This window comes from Cervus canadensis, chromosome 25 (genome assembly GCF_019320065.1).
Source record: "Cervus canadensis isolate Bull #8, Minnesota chromosome 25, ASM1932006v1, whole genome shotgun sequence".
Classification (NCBI taxonomy): Eukaryota; Metazoa; Chordata; class Mammalia; order Artiodactyla; family Cervidae; genus Cervus; species Cervus canadensis.
This window is the reverse complement of record NC_057410.1, coordinates 8,285,022-8,308,200: the sequence shown is the minus strand read 5'-3', so window position 1 is coordinate 8,308,200 and position 23,179 is coordinate 8,285,022. Positions and strand designations below refer to the sequence as shown.

The following is a 23,179-nucleotide window of genomic DNA, read 5'->3' as shown; positions in this document are numbered from 1 at the left end:
CAGTTACGTACAGTACTAAGCTCTGCGCGCGGTCTGTTCTCAGTAATCCTTACTGCAAGTAAGGGCGAGTAGCTGACTTTAACTCCTGGAACTCACCCAAGATCCTTTAAATTTTCTTTCTGATCTGAGAGGAAAACAAACACGCAGCAATATACAGCTAGCCTCTTGAGGGCCTTCGTCTCCCACTCCTTGAAAACAAATTTCCAAAGTTTGCTAATTACAGACTGCTCTCTAAATTACAATAAACCACGCAGAAATCCCCAACTTCTCTGGAGTTGCAAGAGACAATCATTATAATCACTGTAACTTCCACCCATGTGGTACAAGCATATTTTTTTTAGCCGGTAATGAGTACAACTGGGATGAAAATAAGAATGCTATAAATTCAAACAGCGTCTGCTGAATGTCCACAGTAAATGTGCCACAGACATGAAACTATATTCTTAGGAATTTCATGGTAAATGACGTGAAAGGAGACACTGCCTATTTTCACAATCTGGGTCCCTCCCCCTCTCTAGCATCACCTTCCACTACTTGACTTCAAACGAGTCCATCGGGCTTAATTCAACCTTAACCTTATGATTTCTCCTCTCACCATTCCCCAGCCCCCAGCCCAAGCTCCACACACTCCTCCCACCCTAACTAGCTTCCCCTACTCTCTTCACCACTTCTTCTGTTTTTAACTATCTATTTTTTCTGTTCTCCTTAGTCTCTTTTGGTCCCCACCGTGCAGCACCTTAGTTCCCCAACCAGGGATGGAACTCATGCTCTCTGGGGTGGAAGCCCAGAGTCTTAACCACTGGACCGCCAGGGAAGCCCCTTCACCACTTTCTTGGACGTGTGGGTTCTCACAGCGGACGGCCCAGTTTCTATCCCTGGTTCCCCTACTCACCAGTTACCAGTGAACCTCTCGTGTACAAAGAGAATGACCATGCCCACTGCACCGGGTTAGCGTGAGGATGAACTGAAGCAATCACGGTAAAAGGCACTACGACTGGGCCATAAACATGAGCCACATGGTTCTCAATGGTCAGCAGCCACAGTGGTCTCTGAAAGGAAAACTTTTTCTGTACTCTCTGCTCCATGGCTCACGACACTGCACTTCTGACTCCCGCTATATGGGGCTTTCCCCCGCTACCAAGCAGATCTCTGCAGACACCACTGGGTATCCTACACTAACTCAATTCTCGCGCTACCTCCCTGGGGTAAGCAGATCCCCTGGCTGCAGAGGTCATGCCCACACAGCTTCCTTCCCACTCTGGATCTCAAAGGCAAGTCCAGGCTGTCACCTGCGCTCTACCCAACCAGCTGTAAATCGAGGGTTTCCACGATCCCTTATGGGGATTTGATAATTTGCTAGAGTGGCTCACACTACTCACGAAAGCTCTTGGACTTACAATTCCCTGTTTATCACAAGGACACAGCTCAGGAACAGGCAAATGGAAGAGAGGCGTAGCACAGGGCACACGGGAAGAGGCTCAGACTGCCCACGGCCCCCCATGGGTGCCACCCTCCAGCCCCGTCCTTGGTGACCAGCCAGGGGGCTCTACAGACCCCTGCATGTAAGTTTTTATGAAGGCTTTATTACATAGGCATGACTGATTAACTCACTGGCCACTGGTGACTGATCCCAATCTCCAGCCCCTCTCCCCATCCTAAACCCTCTAATCCCCTGCTTGGTCCCCCTGGCAACCAGCCCCTCAAACCTTAGGGGCTTCTCAGACTTCACCTCCCTAACAGAAAACTCTAGTTGGTTGAAAGGAGCTCTTTGCTGTTCAGTCCGATCTGCGACCCCATGGACTGCACCACACCAGGCTCCCCTGTCCTTCACCATCTCCTGGAGCTTGTTCAAACTCATGTCCATTGAGTTGGTGATGCCATCCAACTATCTCATCTTCTGTTGTCCCCTCCTCCTCCTGCCCTCAATCTTTCCCAGAATCTGGGTCTCTTTGCCTCAGAGTGGCCAAAGTATTGGAGCTTCAGCATGAGTTCTTCCAATGAATATTCAGGGTTGATTTCCTTTAGAATTGACCGATTTGATCTCCTTGCTTATTATTATTATTATGAATAATAAAAGACACTCCTTTCACTTTTATCACTCTTAACACTTAGGACATTCCAAGTGCTTTTAGAATTTTTGCACCAAATACATATTTCTTTTTACATCACAAAATCACAACAGCTCTTTATGATTTTCCACTGGACTGTGCTGCTGAGGGAAGGGATACTGACTTATTCCTCTCTGAGTCCATCCTCAGAGCCAAGCATAGCTCTGGGTGTAAGGCAGGAACTCAGTATATGTTTGTTGATACCATAAAAGCAGACAGATTCATCTCTCTTTTGAAGCATTAAATCAAAAGGGAAGTAGTAGAGATAATTCGACAGAGAGCAGCTGGGGTTGGGAAGAATAACCACTCACATCCTTCCACAAATTCTAGAACGCCCACCACACTGCTGGACATTCCAGAGATTTAAAGAATCTACTTCTGTGTAATTAACATTTCCACAGAACAGCAATATTACCAGCTTATACGTTTTCCAAAGGAAAGCAGGAAAACATAGATTTTCTGGGAGACCATCCCAGGGCAAGGCTCTACAAGTCAGCATTTAGCTAAATGCAAATTGCAATCAGCCTATTTCCTGAAAAGAAGTATAAACCACTTTCGTTGCTTTCTCTTTAAATCCATCCCTGGACACTGCATTAGATCATCTCATTATTAAGTATCCACTGTTGCCAAACCCAGAGAATAAAATGCAATAATACCACACTTAACACAGTATATTTCACCTTCAAAGACTTTTCAAAAACACAACCAGCTAGCTAGTCCCCATCAGTCTTCCAATGTCTATCTCATCAAAAAGAAAAAACAAAAGGATTGAAGAAACAGATTTTAACAGGAGAAGAAAAAACTATCAAGATAACAGCATTTCTAGTGAAACTTCTTATTTCCTAACATCTTATCTTCTTGTCATGTTAATTTCGAGGTATTTGGGGGGCAGGTCCACATTCCAGTCATCAAAGGCCTTATTCTAAGAAAGATAAAAATATACTGCAGTGGTCTGAGAAGTTTACATTTACAGTTCCACATCAAGATTTATTTTTCTCTTGTTCCTTCAAATAAATCTTAACCACCTCTAATTCAAGGATGATGACTTCATGCTGCCAAGTCTTTGCCTGTTGCCTTGACCTCCCTCCAGAGCTCCAGAGCCCTGGTCCTGGTTGTCGGCTGGATGTTCCTTAGATGTTTTGTAAATGTGCCTAATACTGAACTGTCCCGCCTCCTCACTAGACCTGTGCTATTTGCACAACAATGCTGTCAGCTCTCAGTCACTTTCCACACCTCCTCCTGCTTTTTCCTCCTCCCCTTCCTCTCCCTCCCTCACCTGATCAGGCAGGTGCCAATCTACTCACTCAACTTCTGGAATCCTCCTCTCTCCCACCACACCTGTCCTATTTCTAGCCCTAATGATGATGTCCACCCAGGTTATGACAATAGCCTCCCAGAGGACGGCCCCGCCTCTCTCTCAACTCTGCCATAAACTGCTATTGGTCTCAAAGTCAGAGACCACATTATTCCTCCCTAAATGGCACCTCCTTATCCAGAAAACAAAGTCCAAAGTCCTCACTCTGGCAAGCAAGCTTGTTCAGAACCAGTCAGCCTTCCTCTTCCAGGCGTGGCTCTCCCCACACCCACAGGGTGAGACCAGCTGCCATGCCCACACACCAGTCAGTTGTCCAGGTAGACCAGCACCCCCTCTTCCTACCTCTGAGGGTCTCTGCCCATGTCTGCCCCCATCTGTGCAAACCCCCTCCCTCTTCCACCAAATCCATCTGCCACCAACTCAAGTTCCTAGTCATCTCCTGTTGTATCTGTTGTATCCTATGCATATTTCCAGACTTCACTGCCCCCACCCCGTTCTCTGTCTTTCTAAGCAGTCCCTTCCACTTCCGGTCCAAATACAGTCCTTCCCACTGGGGAGACAGACACCCCCTTCAACAATGCCCTCATCCTCCCTGCTCGTGTATTCTTCCTACAGGTCTCCAGAGACCTCCTACTGGCTCCGCTCCAGTCCTTCTGTGCTTTTCTGCAATACTTGTCCTACTGACCAAGCTCTTGTTCTTTTTATTTTTTCTTTTTAAAGTCGTTCTTTTTTTAAATTTTAGTTGATATATAATATTACACAAATTAAAGGCATACAATACAGTGATTCACAATTTTTAAAAGTTATACTCCGTACTTAAAGCTACTCCAGTTACTATAAAACACTGGCTATATTCCATGTACAATATATCCTTGTAGCTTATTTTATACCTAGTAGTTTGCACTCCTTACTCATCTACCCTTATACTGCCCCTCTCCCCACTGGTAACCAGTAACTCGTTCTCTATATCTTGAGTCAGCTTCTTTTTTGTTATATTCACTAGTTTGTTGTATTTTTAAGACTCCTGATATAAGTGGTACATACAGTATTAGTCTTTCTCTGACTTATATCACTTAGGATGATGCGCTCCAAGTACATCCATGTTGCTGCAAATGGCATTATTTCATTTATTTTGTATCTGAGTGGCATTTCATCATATGTATGTACCACTCTTCTTTCTCCATTCATCTGCTGATGGACACAGGTTGCTTCCACATCTTGGCTCTTGAAACCAGAGCTGCTATGAACACTGGGGTACATGTATCTTTTCAAATTACTGTTTTTATTTTTGTCAGATATCTATCCAGGAGTAGCATTTCTGGGTCATATGGAGTTCTATTTTTAAGTTTTTGAGGAACCTCCACACTGTTCTCCACGGCAGCTACACCAACTTACATTCCCACCAACAGTGTAGTAGGGTTCTCTTTTCCCCACATCCTTGCCAACATTTACTGTTTTGTGTTCTTTTTGATGACAGTCCTTCTGACAGGTGTGAGGTGATAGCTCACAGTGGTTTTGATCTGATGATTAGCAATGCTGAGTATCTTTAAATGCCAAGCTCTTGTTCCTGAGGCAGGCCCCTACCTTGGTTCCCAGGACACCCACTCTCTCTGGGTTCTCTCCCCTCCCCTCCAGCCACTCCTTCTTGATCCATTTCCATGAACACACTCTGCTTTGACTGTCCCTTAGACCCTGGAATCCTCCATGCTTCTGGCTGAAGACCCCATGTGCATGCTAAATTGCCTCAGTTGTGCCCGACTCTCTGCAACCCCAGGGACTGTAGCCCTCTAGGCTCCTTTGTCCAAGGGATTCTCCAGGCAAGAATACTGGAGAGGGTTACCATTTCCTTCTCCAGGGGATCTTCCCAACCCAGGCATCAAAACCAGGTCGCCTGCATTGCAGACAGATTCTTTACTGTCTGAGCCACCACGGAAGAATGGAGTCAATATATTATCTGAACTTACCCTCCCTCCCAAATCTGATCTTTCTGCTATATTCCCTTTCTTGGGAAGTGATAGCATCATCTTCCGGTCACCCGAGCCAGAAACTCATGAATTCCTCTCTGATTTCCTTCTGTCACTGCCCCAACACATTCAACACAACCAAATCCTCCCAAATCAGCAATATCTCCATTCCCTCCACTTTATCTCCACTCTCACTCAACAGCCACTGGGGGCTAGAACTGACTCCTGAGGCAGACACAACTGGATGTAACATGTTCTGACAGTCATAAAGAATGGTTTGACGTTTCCAAGCAGCTTTTTCTTTTTTTCTTTTTCTTTCTTTCTTGCAGCACCAGGTCTTAGTTGCGGCACATTCGCTCTTTTAGCTGCAGCATGCAAAATTCTTAGATGCGACATGCGGGATCCAGTTCCCTGACCAGGGATTGAACCTGGGCCCCCTGCACTGGGAGCGTGCAGTCTTAGCCACTGGACCACCAAGGAAGGCCCTCCAAGTAGCTTTTGAACTTTATATTTCCATCTTTTTTGAGATATATATTTTACATCTGGGGAAATCTATTACTTTATAGTTCAGCCCACACTTTGCCTTTTGATCACTAATTGTTAAAGATCAGTGAGTGTCTAAATGAATGGAATGTCTTATGTAAATTCAGAGATACTTCAAATAATGCTTAATGACTATAACATATAGGATCTGGAGACTCGGTGCTTTACTTGCCACAAGATGCTAACATTTTAGTTCACATAAACTATTATGACACAATATTCATTTTTATGAGGCCAACACTTCGAATTAAAACAAACACAAAATGTGAGCAGTTAACTAAATCAGTCATCTCTTCTGTTTATCACATCGCACATTTTCCAACCCAAAAATGCACTACAAAACTTCAGGGATACTATGGTATGTTTAATGAAAAGAACAGCTGTTGCTAGAAAAATAATTTTCAATGATTTCCATGACTGAAAGCAAACCTTGATGTAATGATACATTAAGCATATTCCTTCTAGCTAAAATAATAGCCAAAAACCTCAGACTCCTCAGGTTAAAAAAACCAGTCCACCTAGATTTACATTGTTCTAAATTATCAATAATCCCTCAAATATTTAAAAACCAATTTTAAGGAAATATCTTCCCCCTCAGGTTCTTGAAGAAACACCCCCTGAAGTATATACGAAATTAGAAACATACAAGAGCAAAATTCTAAATAAACTGCCCAGATTAAAAATAATTCTCGGGAATTCCTGGCAGTCCAGTGGTCAGGACGCTGGTGTTCTCACCAGCCAGGGACTGGGTTCAGTACCTGGTCAGGGAATTAAGATCCCACAAGCTGTGCAGCACAGCCACTAAAAAAAAAAAAAAAAAAAAAATTTCTCTGGAAAGACAATGTCTCAGTAATGAACCAAGTTAATCATCAGATTCATAAATCATTTGACATGGCCTCTATAGCAAAAATCCTCGGCCCCCAAGAATTTTCATTCTCGTCAGGACAGCCATATTTAAATACACATAAAGCAATCAGAGGACAAGAGATTCTTAAAAAAATGAGCCTTAAACTGAGTATTTTGGGATCAGTGAATGGAGAGGCTGGTTAAGGCACTCAACACGGAATGTGGGCAAGAGGATAGACGCCTCTAGAAGCCTGGCATTTGGCTACGCTGTAGCCAAATTTCAGAGACAATAGACTCTGAAATGTTTATAGTAGGATTTTACTCGCTAAAAGTTTTCAAGGAACATTGACCAGGCAAGAGTATGTGCAATTGGAATAAAGGAGATAATAGAAACAAAAGAAAAAATTAAATTTTCCAAAGGAAATGTATATACTTCCTCACTCCCAAATGCCACACCAACCCACAAGAGTGCGCCCTCAGTAAGCACAGTGGCTCCTGGCCTCACGTTCTCAGCAAGCAGAGGACTCCCAAACATTTATCCTGCCCTGTCTTTGAGGAATGTGGCACTGCTGGCGGGTTCTTTCCTAAGTAGCTCTTGACACTATATTTATAACTCCAGCAACACAGAAGTTCAGAACAATTAAGTGTTCCCTTCAGCTTGCATGACACCCATTCTTGTTGGCACTATATATGGATGAATTAAATACATCTCAAGAACTTCTCTGATTCTTTCCCAAGCTGTTCCCTCTTCAGAAAAAGAAATAATTCTACATATTCTAGTCATTTCTCAAAAAGCAATGACTAATCAATACACTTAAATTCAACCCCATCCAACCAGATAAGACTTCAGATAGCTGTTTCCAAACTAATTCATTTGGCATCTCAATACATTTCACGGAGTCCCTTTCAAGACTTATCTGTTACTTTCCCTCCAATATGGAATGCAGCTCTAGTATAAATTAACTATTTGTCCCAGAACTGGACAGGACCATTGAGGAACAAACTGAAGCCCAAAGTGGCTAAGTAATTCCCGAAGTTATCTTCGCTATTTAACAAAGAGCAAGGCTAGGAGGTCTCCATGGATCTCTTGTGGCTCAGTCAGTTAAGAGTCTGCCTGCAATGCAGGGTTTGACCCCTGGGTCAGAAAAGATTCCCTGGAGGAGGAAATGGCAACCCACTCCAGTATTCTTGCCTAGGAGATCCCATGGACAGGGAAGCATGGCAGGCTACGGTCCATGGGGTTGCAAGAGTCAGACATGACTTCGCAATTAAACCTACCTACCTAGGAGGTCTCTACCATCCCCAGTCCAAAATACTTTCCATTTCACCGAAAAGTCTCACTTTCACATGATACAGAATCTACTGTCATTGCTTAGTATTACTATTCTTGAAACCAAAAGAAATCTATTCCACTAGGTCACCCAACTTCTTTTTTCTTGATTATAATTCTGATGTGAGTCTGATCAAACAACCACCAGATGGCCAATCAACAAAAATCAATGGCCCCGCTCTGTGCCCTGAGCCAAGCACCACATTAACAACGAAGATACAGTGGTGAACAGGACAGAAGTGGCTCACCCTTGTAAAACTTCTTTTTGTTCAGTCAGTCAGTCATGTCTGACTCTGCATCCCCATGGACCACAGCACACTAGGCTTCCCTGTCCTTCACCATCTCCTGGAGTTTGCTCAAACCCATGTCCATTGAGTTGGTGATGCCATCCAACCTCTGTCTTCCCCTTCTCCTGCCTTCAATCTTTTCCAGCATCAGAGTCATGAAGTTTACAGACAGGATAACCTGGAAGGCTTAAAACTAATGAAATTTACTTGGGTCCCTGACTCATCTGACAATGGACTAGAATGTTGTTTTTTCCCCAAAGTATCTGAGTGCTTCCTAAGTACCACAATCCATATATAAAGTAATTAAAACTTGCTTAGATGTAACTATTCAAACACAAATCACCACTTTGCAGATACAGACACACATGAATGAGATGGAGAAATAAATTCATTTTTCAACAACTATTTGTCAAGTGTCACCTCTAATACCATGATAAGCTGAGAATATGTAATCAATTTATAAGAGACAAGATATATATTAAAAATAAAAACTTTTATAGTCTCTAAACACACCTGTGATGTTGTCATACTTACAATTATGTTACAATCTATAATCTAGGAATTATAACACACATTTTCTCATTTAACCCCTCTATGATAATTTGTTGTAAAGATTACCAAAATGATACTCAAGGAAGTTAAGGAACCTGCTGTAGCTCTCAGAACTGACAGATGACAGATCCAAAAGCAGGAGCCTCCTAATTCCAGATTCCGAGACTTTTCTATTGAACCAAACTATCTCAGTAAGAAGGTGTTAGTCACTCAGTCATGTCCAACTCTTTCCAACTCCATGGACTGTAACCTGCCAGGTTCTTCTGTCCCTCGCATTCTCCAGGCAAGAATACTGGAGTGGGTAACCATTCCCTTCTCCAGGGGATCTTCCTGACCCAGGGACCGAACCCGGGTCTCTGGATTGCAGGCAGATTTTTTTACCATCTGCGCCACCAGTCTGAATAAAAGCTCCTACCAAACTCTTTTAAACTGATAATGCTAATACCAGTAGAAATAATACTAGTTAATATTAGTGTATTAAACATGCACTCACATACCAGATACTGTTGGAAGTCTTTTACACAAATTGGTGATATTATTTATAAGAGGACTTCAGTAGGGACTTTCCTGGTGGTCCAGTGGCTAAGATCCTGTGCTCCCAGGTTTGACCCTCAGTCAGGGCATGAGATTCCCACGTGCCACAACTAAGACCCGGTGCAGCCAAACAAATAATTTTCATTTGCTTAAAAAAGTGCTTCAGTAATACTACAGCTCAGTCGATTAGAAGTTTTTAAAGCGATTAAAATTCTTCACAACGGTATTCAGAATTAATACAAAGCCAGTTTCAGACAACCAACTAAATATAAAAAACATACAACCAAAGAGAGGGATGGTTGAGGGCAGAGACGGAATAGCAACAAACCCCAGGAGACTGATGTGACCCAAAGGAAGAGGTTTCCCACCACACTCTAAAACTCACGCCACTTTCACAGAGCATAAGTGACCTCTGAAGAGTTAGCCAAACGGATCACATGACTCATCGAGCTTCCTCCATGCCTACATTCAAATTCTGCAAAAGCAAGCTTGTTTGCAAGCTGCGGATGCGTTCAGCAACACAGAAATGCCTTAGAGGGGAGACAGACTCTCTGTGGGTGGGAGGCCAGCCACAGCCCACCGAACCAGGACTCTAATCTAACCACAGCGCCCCCCCTGCAGCGCGTTACAAAGTTCGTGTGAATTACCTCATTCGGCCTGACCTTAGGAAAACCGGAAAGAAGGCAGTGACTAAGTCCCTAAACGCCGAGCGCAAGGCGATTGAGACCTTCTGGGGGAAAACGGAAAGCCCTAGGAAGAAATGGAATTTGTCACCGGGTCAAGCCAGCAGCCTCCAGCAAAACTGCAACTAAAACCCTGCACTCTGAGGCAGATAAAATAGGGAGAACAGACGAGGATGAAAAGAAAAACGCTTTCATACTATGTGTTAACTTTTACATAAAGGCTTGGGCCAAAGAACCCCACTCTCATATGCCTGTTCTCTCTCTTTCCAATGGAATGGCTTGCTAAAGAAGAAAGAAGTGGGTGAAGACTTTGAAGGGTGGCCTCAGGCTTGGTCAGGAGGAATCAGCCCTTTTACCAAAAAACAAAGACACCACAGTGATACAGAAGGAGGAAAAAGAAGAAGAAAATTAAGCCTCTGGGAATGACTGGAGCGCCTTCTCGATCAATTACATTAAGAGTCCCAATTTACTTTGGTCCATAAAGCCAAAGAGAGACAACCTAATTTCCTGCTGTCTTTTATTCTCCAGTTAGATTATTAGGTTCAAATCTCTCAACCACCAGCAGTTCTCTATTCAACCTAGCACACTCAAAGTACATGATCATATATAATAGAACCTTCCACAAATAACAATGACTAATATTTGTTACTGCTTATTATATGCCAGGCATGCACGTAATACACAGATGAAGAAACTGAGGCTTAAAGAGGTGCAATGACTTGCCCACAACAACAATGATTTAACTCAGGCTGCCTCACACCACTGATAGCAGTTAGTCTAGAAGAACACCATCCTTTTAGCCTGTAACAAAATCCAGTCCCTTTTTTAAAAAATAGTAATAGCTTCACCTGAAAAGATCAAGATCCATTTTTTCTTCTTAAAAATATTGATTTACTCTTTAATTGAAGTATAGCTGATGTACAATATTCTGTAAGTTACAGGTGTATAATACAGTGATTCAAATTTTTTAAAGGTTATACTTCATTTGTAGTTATTATAAAATAGAAGCTATATTCCCTATACTGTACAGTATATCCTTGTAACTTATTTGATACGTAACAGTTTGTACTTCTCAACCCCCCGATCCTTATCTTGCTTCTCCCTGCTAAGATCCATTGTAATTAAAACTGTACAAAACTATGTGCAGTGAGAATGACTTTCAAGTTAATTTGCTAGATTTGCCTTTTTAAAAAATATTAATTGTACACAACCTACCTCCAAACCCTCTCCACCAAATGTCAGGTACAAGTATGCTCTGGGTACAGTTCACAAAACAAATTCCCTCTAGCTGAGACCCACAGGACAGCGAGGATCCAACCCCACACCTCAGCAGGGCAGAGGCATCACCCTCACGCCAGCCGACCGGGCTGCGTGTCCCACACAGGTCATTAGGAAAAGCAAGAAAGGAATTCTTAAACTTCAGAAAGCTCTGAAAGGGCAGCACTTCCCCTCAAAGGAAAACTGGCAAGAAAAAGCAATCCACAAGCCCGTTTAAACAAACAGAAACAGGCTTAAACAGACAAAAGTAATATTATTGTTTCTTTAAGCCACCTACATAATATTTACATTTTCCCATAGCTGGGAAATCACTGGCTACAGTCGAGTAACCCCTGAATTCACCTCTGCCATGCCATTAAACCTGGATCTGCTTAAGGCCTAAACCAATAAAACTTCTGTTTAACTTATCATCTCAAAGCTCTGCTGAAATTAAAGCCCAAATAAACCAAATGAATCTTAATTCTCTTCGAAAGCTCCTTTAACTGTAAAACGTTATGAAATGTTAAACTTCATTTTAGGATTGCTATTTTTTTTTTTTCTCCAACGCAGTGCACCTAGTTATGCTTTCTGTTTTCCAAAAAAAAAAAAGTTTGGTTTTTGTTTGTTTTGCTATTGGAGAACTATATCAGACACACATAAATTTCTATGATCTGACTGGCAAAATATCAAAAAATATTCCTCGAAACAAGCATCTGTGGGAAGTTTTCAGGGTAAATTTGAATTGTCTAAGAATATGAGGATTGAGAAGGGTTCATCATCTATCTAAAGTCAGAAATAACTCTCCACAGCCTTTTAAAAGATTCACTTACTTAAAATATTCTGAAAGAAGGAAAAAATTAAATGAGAGCAAAACAATCAGATTATAAAACATTAAGCAACAATTTTGGACACAGGTGAACCTTAAAGTGGACTATGGGGTCAGATTCTATCTAATTGCAATTTTTCAACCAAAGATAATACGCTTATAAGTAAACGGTATAAAAATCCTCTTTCCTAGGTGGGGTTTTTACTAGTTTGCCCTAAACTTTTTTCAGTTCCCAGTACATTTATAAGATAACTTCAATTCCTCCAAATTCTACCATAGTGGTTGGAAAACTCATGCTAAACTTACTGAAATTCAAAGATAAACAGATACTCCTAGTCACCCTTTCTCACATGATTAGTAAAGGACACATCATCCAGCTCCCCGCCCTCCATATTCCGCAGTGTATCCACAGGACGCTGATGCTGTCTTAGCAATGCTTTTCCTGTGCCGTAATTATAGGAGTAAGAAGTATTTTGCTCTGAGTTTCAGTGAGGTCAGCCTGAAACACATTCTAATGTATTTCAAAAGGACAGAATATGCAACCACCCTTTGGTACAAAGTCAAAAATAACCTGAAGTTCAGCTGACCACAAAAAAGGGGAAGAAGCATTTACCCTGCTAAACAGACAGGAGACGCAAAGAGCAATGCTCTCCAGACTTCCACCTACCTAATGGTCAAAGGCTGCACACACCAAGAGGAAGATCCATGCAAAAGAACCACAAAATATTAAATTCACTGGGTGTTCACTGCGGCACGCCAGCTTCTGTAGTTGTGGCGCTCAGGCTGAGTTGCCCCATGGCATATGGGGTCTTGGTCCCCTCACCAAGGATCCAACCTATGCCCCCTGCAGGGCAAGCAGAGTCCTAACCACTGAGCAACCAGGGAAGTCCCTACACTCACCGTGAACCAGGGGAATGCAAATTAAATAACAATGAGGTGACTTTGCAACGTTTTTCCTCTCTCAGTGACTGCATCCAGTGCAGCTGAGGGTGCAATGAAACCAGATTAAAAATAGTCTTAAACTGACAATAAATAACTACTCATAAAAATGGTTACACCCTCATGCTCAGTAAATTCTATTTTGTATATCTATCCTAAAAAAACATCCATAAATGGTAAAGGTTTCTTGCTCTTGTTCACTACAGTATTATGTATAGTAGCAAAAATTAGAAACATCCATGTTTGCCCTATTTTGGGAATGAGAGCCTATTCAATAAAATACAATACAGACATCAAAATGATAGCTGAAGTCACACAGCTATCCCTCATAATTCTAAGTTTAAATAGCAGGAAATCTATCAGTACAATATTTCTCAACAAAGTACCAATAGAATTATATGATTCAGCAGTGTCACTTCTGGGTACATACCTGAAATAATAGCAAAGTTTCTAAGCAATAATAATAATAAAAGCAAGGTCTCTAAGAGATATCTGTACACTCCTGTTCACAACAGCAATATCCACAAAAGCCAAAAGGTGGAAGCAGCCAAATGTCCACTGGCTGAGTAAATGGATAAACAAAATGAGGTATACATATACAATGGAATATTACTCAGACTTGAAGGAAATCTTGACACATGGATGAACCTTAAGGATATTATGCTAAGTGAAATAAGCCAGTCACAAAAAGACAAATATTGTATGATACCACTTAAGAGAGATATCAAACAACCAAAGAGAAACAAAAAGTAGGAGCTGGCCGGGAGGAGGAAAGGGGAACTGTACTGTAATTTAATGAGGACAGAGTTTCAGTTCCCAAGAAAGAGTTCTGGCAACTGAATACACAACAATGTAAATACACTTAACACTACTGAACACTGAAAAATGGCTTTGATGGCAAATGTTACCTGTATTAAACTAACAATTTATTTATGTTTTTTCTTGGTGGGGCCACACAGCTTGTGGGATCTTAGTTCCCTGACCAGGGATTGAACCTGGGCCCTCTGCAGTAAAAAGCACAAAGTTCTAACCACTGGACTGCCAGGGAATTCCCAAATCACAATTTTTAAAAGTAACAGTACAGTAAGATTATATATGTGCAAAACAAAAAAGGCCTAGAAAAATAATTCTGCAAAATACTTATGTGTTAATATCATCTGTGCTGTGATTTTTATATCACTATTTTAAAAAATTTAAAAATATTGCTCTAGCTAACCCACAAAATCTTAAAATCTTTCCAGTGCAAATGATATACATATGAGAAATTACTCATTTTTTCAGCATATATATAACAAACATGGAGCCAAAGTTTGAACTAAGATCTTGCTCTTTACCATGGATAAGAATTGATCTAACTAAACTCCATGAGAGCAGGTTTCAATCTGTTTTGTTCACTGAATCCTCAGCAGCAGTCGAGCCCATTGTGAATATTCATAAACACTTGGAAAATGAGTTTAGAAAGCTCCTTTCACAATCCACACACACACTTTGGCCAACTGGCATGAATTTCTTGAAAACACTCTGCTGATTACATTCTAAATCTTTTAAGTCCAAGATCTTCTAAATCTATTCTTCTGGCTTCCAATCTCCCACCTCACCCTTTTTCCTCCTCTAATTATCTCACTTTGTTTAGTATCTGGAAAAAGAACTGAGTGTTGCAATATATAATTAGTAAATTATCTTAGCTGATGGAATCATATGTAGCAGCAGTGGGCAATTACCGTCTATAAAATGCAGATTACTCTGGCTGTTTTAATACTCTATGAAAGATGAGCCCTTGCCTCTGTACACTGAAGGCAGATTTGCAGCTAGAAGGCCACTAGGATGGTTTTATCCTTTCAGTTCTTAAAATGAAAAAAAGGAAAGTCCCATATACACCAGTTTCACAACCTCAAAATGCTCATTTAGCTCATATGTGTGACCCGAGCTAAGCTGAGAAGAAAACTATTCCAAACAGCAAAGGGCACGTTTCCCTTCACAAAGAAAAATCTTCCCAGTGGGCTTGGCTGGTACCCAGTCCGTCCACCTGCAGCCATCGAGAGGATAGAGATTCACGCCCTTGGCAAGAGTCCGCAGCTCTGCTTTTGCAAACAGCACTGTCCAACAAAGGTGTAACACAAGCCACTAACTCGATTATTTACTGGCTGTGATGGGTTTTCACCGCTGCACAGGGGCTTTCTGCAGTTGCTGGCACGGGCTTCTCACTGCAGTGGCTTCTCCTGCTCAGGGCACAGCTCCCGGGCGCTCAGGCTTCACAGGTGTGTGCACGAGCTTAGCTGCTCCTCCACATGTGGGGTCTTCCCAGACCGGGGATCGAAACCGTGTCCCCTGCATTGGCAGGCGGACTCTTAACCACTGCATTTACCAGGGAAGTCAGTTATTTTAGGAAGCCATTAATTTAACATTTTCCAATAGTCATGTTAAAAAATAAACATATAAAAATTAATTTTATGGAACTCAATATACTCAGAGTATTATTTCAACATGTAAACCAATAATAACAAGTATTGTGATATATTTTCTCTTTCCTTTGTCTTGGAAATTCAGTACGTATTTCAGACTTGACAGCAGCTCTCAAATCAGACTAGCCACATTTCAAGTATTCAACAGCCATACCTGACTAGTAACTACCCTACGCGGGCAGCACACTTTTAGAATGATGGTCACTTCCATTTTGTGACATGTTTACATTCATTTCACATGCTAATTTTTTAATAGGCTCTGATCATCTCTCTCCTGGTGTGTAACTGGGCCCTCTCCATTAAAAATGTGTGTATATGTGTGTGTGTGTGTATATATATACAAGTAAGCAAAAACCATTTCAACTAGCCACTGACAGCCAAGCCAACACTAACTATAGGATGATTATATATTACAGTCCTCTACAATTTTAGGACAGATGTCAACAGAGAAATGTGGCTTGTTTTACAGGGATACACATCTCAGCCAACATTTCTATCTAAATAGACATAATAGCCTTACCAGACTTTGCACAACAGGGGTATTCCTGAAAAAACTAAACAGTTAAAAGGTTTCCTTTTATCAAAGAAGTAAGCTCATTAAAGAAAAATGAGAGATGTTTTATGTATTTGATAAGCTTTTTTAAAATTATTGCTAAATGAGGTTAGGGACATTGTTTTTTCATTGCTCTATTCCTAGAGCCAGTGGAGGTGGTCACATTTTTCTCCTTACAGTTCACCTTTTCAGAGAAGTCCTTCTGAATCACTGATCCGAAGCAGCCCTCCGCTCTTTCCCTTCTTGGCAAAAATAAACTCAGTTGTTGCATAAATGAATGAATGATTGAAGCTTAAAATAAGGAAAAATAAAGTGAACTAAACCAGCAGTAACGGTTACCACCAATATTACCCATTTTTAAATGACTACCCTCTATAAGATGCAGTGGAGGCTCATGGTCTAGTTGTGAGAAGGGAGGAAATTGTGTACTTGTGTTCAAAGGAAAACTCACAGTACCTAGTACTGGGACTTTCATTCAAAATGATGAGTAGGCTTTCACTTACTCAAGCACCTACCAAGTGCCAGGCATTTATTTCAGACCCTGGGTAAACATGCTAGTATCTGTTCTAAACAAACTATAATAAGAATTTACAACTTTCGCTATGAAGGGAAAGAGCAGAGTACTTTAAGAGGGAAGGGTGTCTAGTTTGGATTGGTGGTTCAGGAAGACTTCTCTGAGAAGGTGGCATGTAAATTGACAAGTCAAGAACTAAGACAAAAGCAATTCCAGGCCCAGGTTCTGTGATGGGGACCAACTAGAATCCTGAAGGGAACTGAAGAAGCCTAATAAGACTAGACTGCTAGTTACAGACTCTTAATTAAAGTTGTTGCATCAGGGACTTTGCTGCTGGTCCAGTGGCTACGACTCTGCATTCCCAATGCAGGGAGCCTGGGTTCGATTCCTGGTGGAGGAACTAGATCCCATATGCCACAACTAAAGATCCCGTGTGCTACAACTAAGATTGGGCACAGCCAAATAAGTAAATAAATAAAAATAAATATTTTTTTAAAAAGTTGTTGCATCAGAGAGCAAACAATGAGCTAGGCCTTCTCATATACAACATATATAACAACAGGCAATGCTTTGCATGCTCATTCACTCAGCTGTGTCTGACTCTTTGCGACCCCACGGACTGTAGGACTACAGCCTGCCTGCTTAACCAGAATAATAGCCTCCTACAAGGCAACACATATCAGCTCTTCAACGAGACAAGGACAAAAATGGGCCAAGTTAGTCAAGATGTATCTTTGCAAGCATTTACCTTATTATACCCTACACTGTCTCTCACCATCCATTCCAAGGAGGGGCCCGGCTGGCCAATGACCCTGGGACAAATTAGAAGCCAAAAGCAAGCCTCCAACTGGGGTCTTTATCAAAAGGCAGCAATTTATCTGGAAAGCTAAGAGTAAAGAAGAGTTGATGCTCTAGGCGAGGAGCTGGTACGCGAGAAAGCATTCGGCCAGTCTCACTTTTTTGTCCAAAAACGAATGTTTACTGACCGCCAAAGGAAATCTAAGAAGAATAACCACATCATTGGATGCGTTTAGCTTTCCTTTTTGTAAATGTTTTGTGTCACTGCTTTCCAAATAATTCTAACTCTTGCACGTGAGCCAGAAAAAGAAATGGGGTAGAATGTGTATTGTTCATGCTTGCTGGTATATGACTGGTGACTAATTTTCTTCTGAAATTCAGTTAAAGGAATGTGTTTCTGTGAGTCCTGCTCACACAAACACAAAATTCCATTGGATTAACACTGTGTAAGAACAGAATATATCAGACACGGCGATGAGATGTGCAAATAACCGTACACTGGGCAAAACAACTGCTGGGAATGTTTATATTCAGTAATACAGGGACTCTGTCAGTAGAGGAAGTTTAAGCAAAATACCTTTGATGCTGTAAATTAGCGCTCTATCACCAAAACTTCTAATGGAAACACTGAATAAAACAGTGCAACTCATTACTGTTGATTCTAGGTGTAAGATGCAGAGCCAGAGAACTACAAAATGTTTAAATTATAACAAGGAAAAAAACCTATGGGCAAACTTAAGATCTGTTACATGGAGTCTAACAGGCTTGCCTTATTAACCCATTCTTTAGCAGAACTTCTTAAAAAGTGTGGATGGTTCAGAAGACAATTTCAAGCTCCTAAATAAGACTTCTTTATCTTTTTAAAAATTTTTTATTAACTCCCTTTTATTATAATTGCTTCTTAATTATTCTACTTCTAAAGCAAACACAGTGTCATTTCTTATTCCTATTATGTACCCAAGGCTCAGGAAGAAAAGTGACCACCTTGGTTTAGAGAAGAAGCAGCATATGCTCTGATAGATTAATGATTTTAGTCCATTTCTACTCTTGGAAGCCTGAATATGTAGAAAAGGAAAATTATGAGTTAACACACTGTTAACATTCTTGCTTCTGCACAAAGCATAACAGTACATTCATAAGGATGACTTATGAACACTGTAATGAAGACATATGAAAGTTAGGGTGTCAAAATGTTAAGAAACTCCTAAATTATAGATATCCATTTTGCAAAAGTAAACTGGAATATTAAAATTATTTTTATAGCCAAGAAGCAGTGAAAAGCAGACAGGAATTTTGAGTCGGGAAAACTTGAGTACTGCCTTTTCCCTACCTAAGTGTGGGTCTTTAGCAAAGCACTTAACGAGGCCCAACCTTTCATTAGGTTAATGCCACAGAGGATTCTTGGGAGAATCATAAGACAGGGTACACTGAAAACCCATAAAGAGCCAACAATTATCAAACCAAGAAAACATTCATTCATTCAACTAATACTCACTGATGGAAGCCCTGGGGATACAGCAGTAAGCATGGCATTCAAACAAACTCCTAGAAAAAGGCCACAATTTCTTTCCTTTGTATCTTCCAGACAAGTTTTTAAGCCTTTTCCTTTTTTTTTTTTTTTTTTCTTAAAGAGGACACCAATATAAAATAAGAAAGAAAAAGTTGGGCCATGTTCCTTTGCCTGGCAAGAGAAGAAAGAAATTTCTCACCCTCTCTCCCCCTTTCTCACCATCCTGCATTTACCACAGACATCTTGTTTTCCCTGGATATTTTCAAGAGTTCTAGAAACCACGTTTTCCTGGCCTTTCCACCAGGTGGTATAGCACTTTTACAAAATCACTATTATCCATAATAGATCCTTCTGGCAACACTTCTCTTTCCACCTCTTTAGAGAAAACATAAATTTCACTGCTAAACTATATGTCAGAGGTGCCTACCTAATTCTTGCATCACTGGCATAAAGAAGGAAAAAAGATTTATCTAACCTTAGGTAAAAGACATGTTCTGTATTAAGAGTGCCTTGTTTTAAATTTACGGTAAGTTTGACTTCCTTAACTCATAAATCTTATCAGGAATTTAACAGATTCACTCTTTAGATAAACCAAAATGCCCACAAATTTCAGCTGGAACACCTTCTCCAACTGGTAAATAAGTCCTCTAACTCAGCACCCAGTAAGTGTTATGTTAGAAGGGGAAATACACAGGCAATAAAGTTTCAGAATATACTTTGAAGCTCTTTAAGCAAAGATCTAAGACTTACTGTTCTGATTCTCACTCAGCACAATCTTCAAAATATATATTGATGGTAGGACAAGCCTAAACACTAAATAAGTATCATTAAATGAGTATGTTATATATACTAGATGAATATTATGTAAGTTAATGAGTATAACATAGACATCGTTAAGTGTATAAACCCAGAAAAAAAATTCTTACTTTTTAAAGCACTAAAACTTTTTCATACAAGCTCAACCTGGATACCTTGGCCCTCATAAAGGAGCATCTCAGGCCTGGAGAATTCAACACCAACTAGTTTTCTGCAGCTACTAGTAGCCTCTGGGATAGACTTCAAATGAGCCCAACCATCTCTGACAATCTCTACTCAAAAAGTGTCAAATGATGACAGTGACATAAATGGGAAAAAAAACAAAAACACACAAAGTAGAGAAGAGAACGGAAGTAGAACCCAAGAAAGAGAAAAGCAAAGTGAAAAAAAAAAAAAAAGCACAAGGAAATGCAATTCTTCAATGCACTGACTGGAGAGGCAGGCATTCCTGACTTCCAAACCTGACAGCAAACTCATGGCATCAGAATACACTTCACTAAAAGTAAGATTTCACTTACTATGAACTGTTTGCCTCTGCCCCCCCACCCCTCAATTCATATGATGAAACTCTAAAGTGATAAGATTTGGAGGCGGGGCCTTTGGGAGGTAATCAGGTCTTCAGAGTGGCCGACAGGATGGGATGAGTGGCCTTATAAGAAGGTGATAGGTAGCCCTTCCCCTGGAGTGAGGGCACTGCCAGATAGCTCTCAGCTACCTAGAGCCCGGAAGGGGCCCTCATCAGAACACAACCTGCTGGGACTTCCCTGGTGATCAAGCCTCCTGGCTCCCACTCCCTGGGGGCAAGTGTTTGATCCCTGATTGGGGGGATACCCTGCATGCCCCTAAGGGCCAAAAAGAAAAAAAGAACCCAACATGCTGGCACCCACACCTCGGACATCTAGCCTCTAGAACTTTCAGAAATACATACTTTGTTGTTGAAGTCACCTAGCATATGTTACAGCAGCCTCAGGTTAAAGTGACTAAGCCTTAGAAACAATCAAAAGCCGAGGACTATTGACTCGGAACTTCACTTGGGATCATCAGCTACTAACCCTAACCTGACTCTTGCACTTCCCTACCCTTCGCCCCTTGGGAAGTTAAGAGGTTCAAAAGACTAAAACTTCCGAATCTTAAAAAGAAATTTGACCTGCTAAAGTGGTTAAGTAAACTTGAAAGGTCTGGCAAGGAAATCCTGACACATTACTCCGTCCTCGAATAAGTCATCATCCTGCCCTGATTTTCCTTGCCTCTAGTCTCCAGAAAGAAGTCTGATGGCAATGTTGGGCGCGCGCCTGCTGTTTTTTAAGAAGCAATCAATTTGTTCCATTCCAGCCTTCTCTAATCGGATACCAGCACGTCTGCGTTGGCAGGACTTCCCTGCTGAGGCTCCCAGGGCCAGGAGGCCGCGGGGTTCAAGCACCGGACTCAGACATCAGCCCAAGCGTCCCGTTCCGGGGGAGCCTCCCTGAAACACACAATCATGGTCGGCGAAACCAACCCAAGTTCCCTTCCAATCTTTTCCCAAGTCATGCTTTCCACTGCACGCTTCCTCCAAAAAAGGAAGAAACCGACCGAAGGCTCAGCTCTCGCCGGCTGCGCCTACCTAGTACCGGAACTTGTTTGCAAAACATTAGAGGCACCTATAAACTTGACTTTACTGGAAACGCACCACCGTGACTCCTGCCACCCAGATTTAATGAGCGCCTGCTCTGGCAAGGCCCCGTGTTTCCCTCAGCGCCCCCCACCCCGCCACGAGAGGCGCACTGACCGAGAAGGTAGGGGAGGCTGGGTCCCCACGTCCACCCCTGGCCGTTACACGGCCCCCAAAACACTCCGGGGGCCACAGGCCAATGAACGGACTAATAGAGGGGGCCGCCATGAGGACCGCGAGGGGGCGAAGGGCGTCCCCGGGCACAGGGGGAACGTGGGGAGTGGCCCGGGGACGACTCCTGGCTCTCTGAACAGCTCCCCAGCCGCCGGCCGCCCGAGGCGGAGTCACAGAGGCCATCTGGCGCGGCAGGCGCGAGCGGGCCCTCCGCCTCCCCGCCCTTCCTCCGGCTTCCCTCCCCGGTGCGCCCAGCGCAAGCCCGCAAGCACCAGCTCGAGGCACTACTCCGAGATCCGAAAAGACAGAAGCCCCTTCTCGATGGCCTCCTCCTCCTTCCTCGCGAGCATCCCTCATGCACCCCGCGGAGACACGTGGAGTTGGGGTCCTGCCGCCCCGGGATTCCCCGGGAGCGACTGGGCGCCGGCTACTGCGCCCACCGGGCACACCACTCACTTGCTGGCCGGTGCGGAGCTTGCCCTGGGGCGCTCTCCTGAAGAAGGAGGTCCTGGCGGTGAAGAAGAAGTCCTCGGAGTCCTCCTCCAGGCTGCTGTAGCCGCTGCTCATGCTGCTGGTCCCGTCGCGCGCGGGCCGCCTCCCCGGGGCGCTGGCGGCCAGGCAGGGGGTGCCGCGCCCGCCCGCCCCGCGAGGTTCCCGGCGCGCGGCCCCAAGCCGCCGGCGGGCCGTCCTGCTGCAGCTGCGGCCGCCGCTCAACCCAGCCGTCCCGGCCCCTCCCGCCGCCTCCCGGCTTCCCGGCCGGGCTCCTGGCGCGGCTGGGGCCCCAGAAACGCCCGGCGACCCCGCCCCCTGGGCCGCGGCCCCGCCCCGGCCCCGCCCCGCGCTCCGCGGGCCCCGCCCCGAGAGGCCTGGGACGCGCCCCAGGCGGTCTGGGCACTCCGGGCGCAGGTGGGAGTGGGGGCGATGTAGCTGGGCTGTTCTACCAGCGCTGCTCTTCCCGAGCAGTATTTGGGGAACCCCCCGGAACCCTGCTTAGATGGCTGCGTCTGTGCTCCGGGTCGCTGCCCCAGCCTCCCGGAAACTGCCAATTCCTCGGAGAGCAGTCCCCCCGCCCGGCTAGCTCGGGTTTGGGGGAGGGCCCAAGCAGAGCCGGAAACTTTGTCCGGCGTCTCCGCACTGCTCGCCTCCTCCCGGGGGTCCAGCGGGCGAAGACTGCAGGGCGCAGGGACCTCCCCCCCACCCCACCCCCGAGACCCTCAGGAGTTCTGCAGTCTTTTCGCCCCGAAGAGAGCTCTGGCAACCCGGCCCTCCAAGGAAGGTTAAAACTTAGCTGAGAGGCGTGGGGAAGTAACGACTGGGTGGTTTATTCAAATAAAAACATCCTTTCCGGAAATTCAGTTGAGCTTCGGTCTTTCTCTCTCGCCCTTCTTTCTAGTGAGGATTCATTCCGAAATAAGGACGGCCAAGGTCATTATGATCTTTGAGGCCACTTGGTGCGAAGCAGGGTGAACGAGTTCTGCAATTCGAGTGCTTATTAATTAAACGTGCTTTTTAAATCT

The 23,179-nt window shown here is 43.3% G+C and overlaps 1 protein-coding gene across 1 annotated transcript in view; it reads right to left on the bottom strand.

Annotated features, from left to right (window-relative positions):
- RASSF3 (Ras association domain family member 3) overlaps positions 1 to 22,926 on the bottom strand; it is a 76,502-nt gene extending 53,576 nt beyond the window's left edge. The window contains exon 1 of the mRNA XM_043447398.1: positions 22,119 to 22,926. Coding sequence (XP_043303333.1) covers positions 22,119 to 22,229 — 111 coding nt within the window. The 5' untranslated portion in view covers positions 22,230 to 22,926. The remainder of the gene's footprint in view (positions 1 to 22,118) is intronic.
- Positions 22,927 to 23,179: the final 253 nt, after the last annotated feature.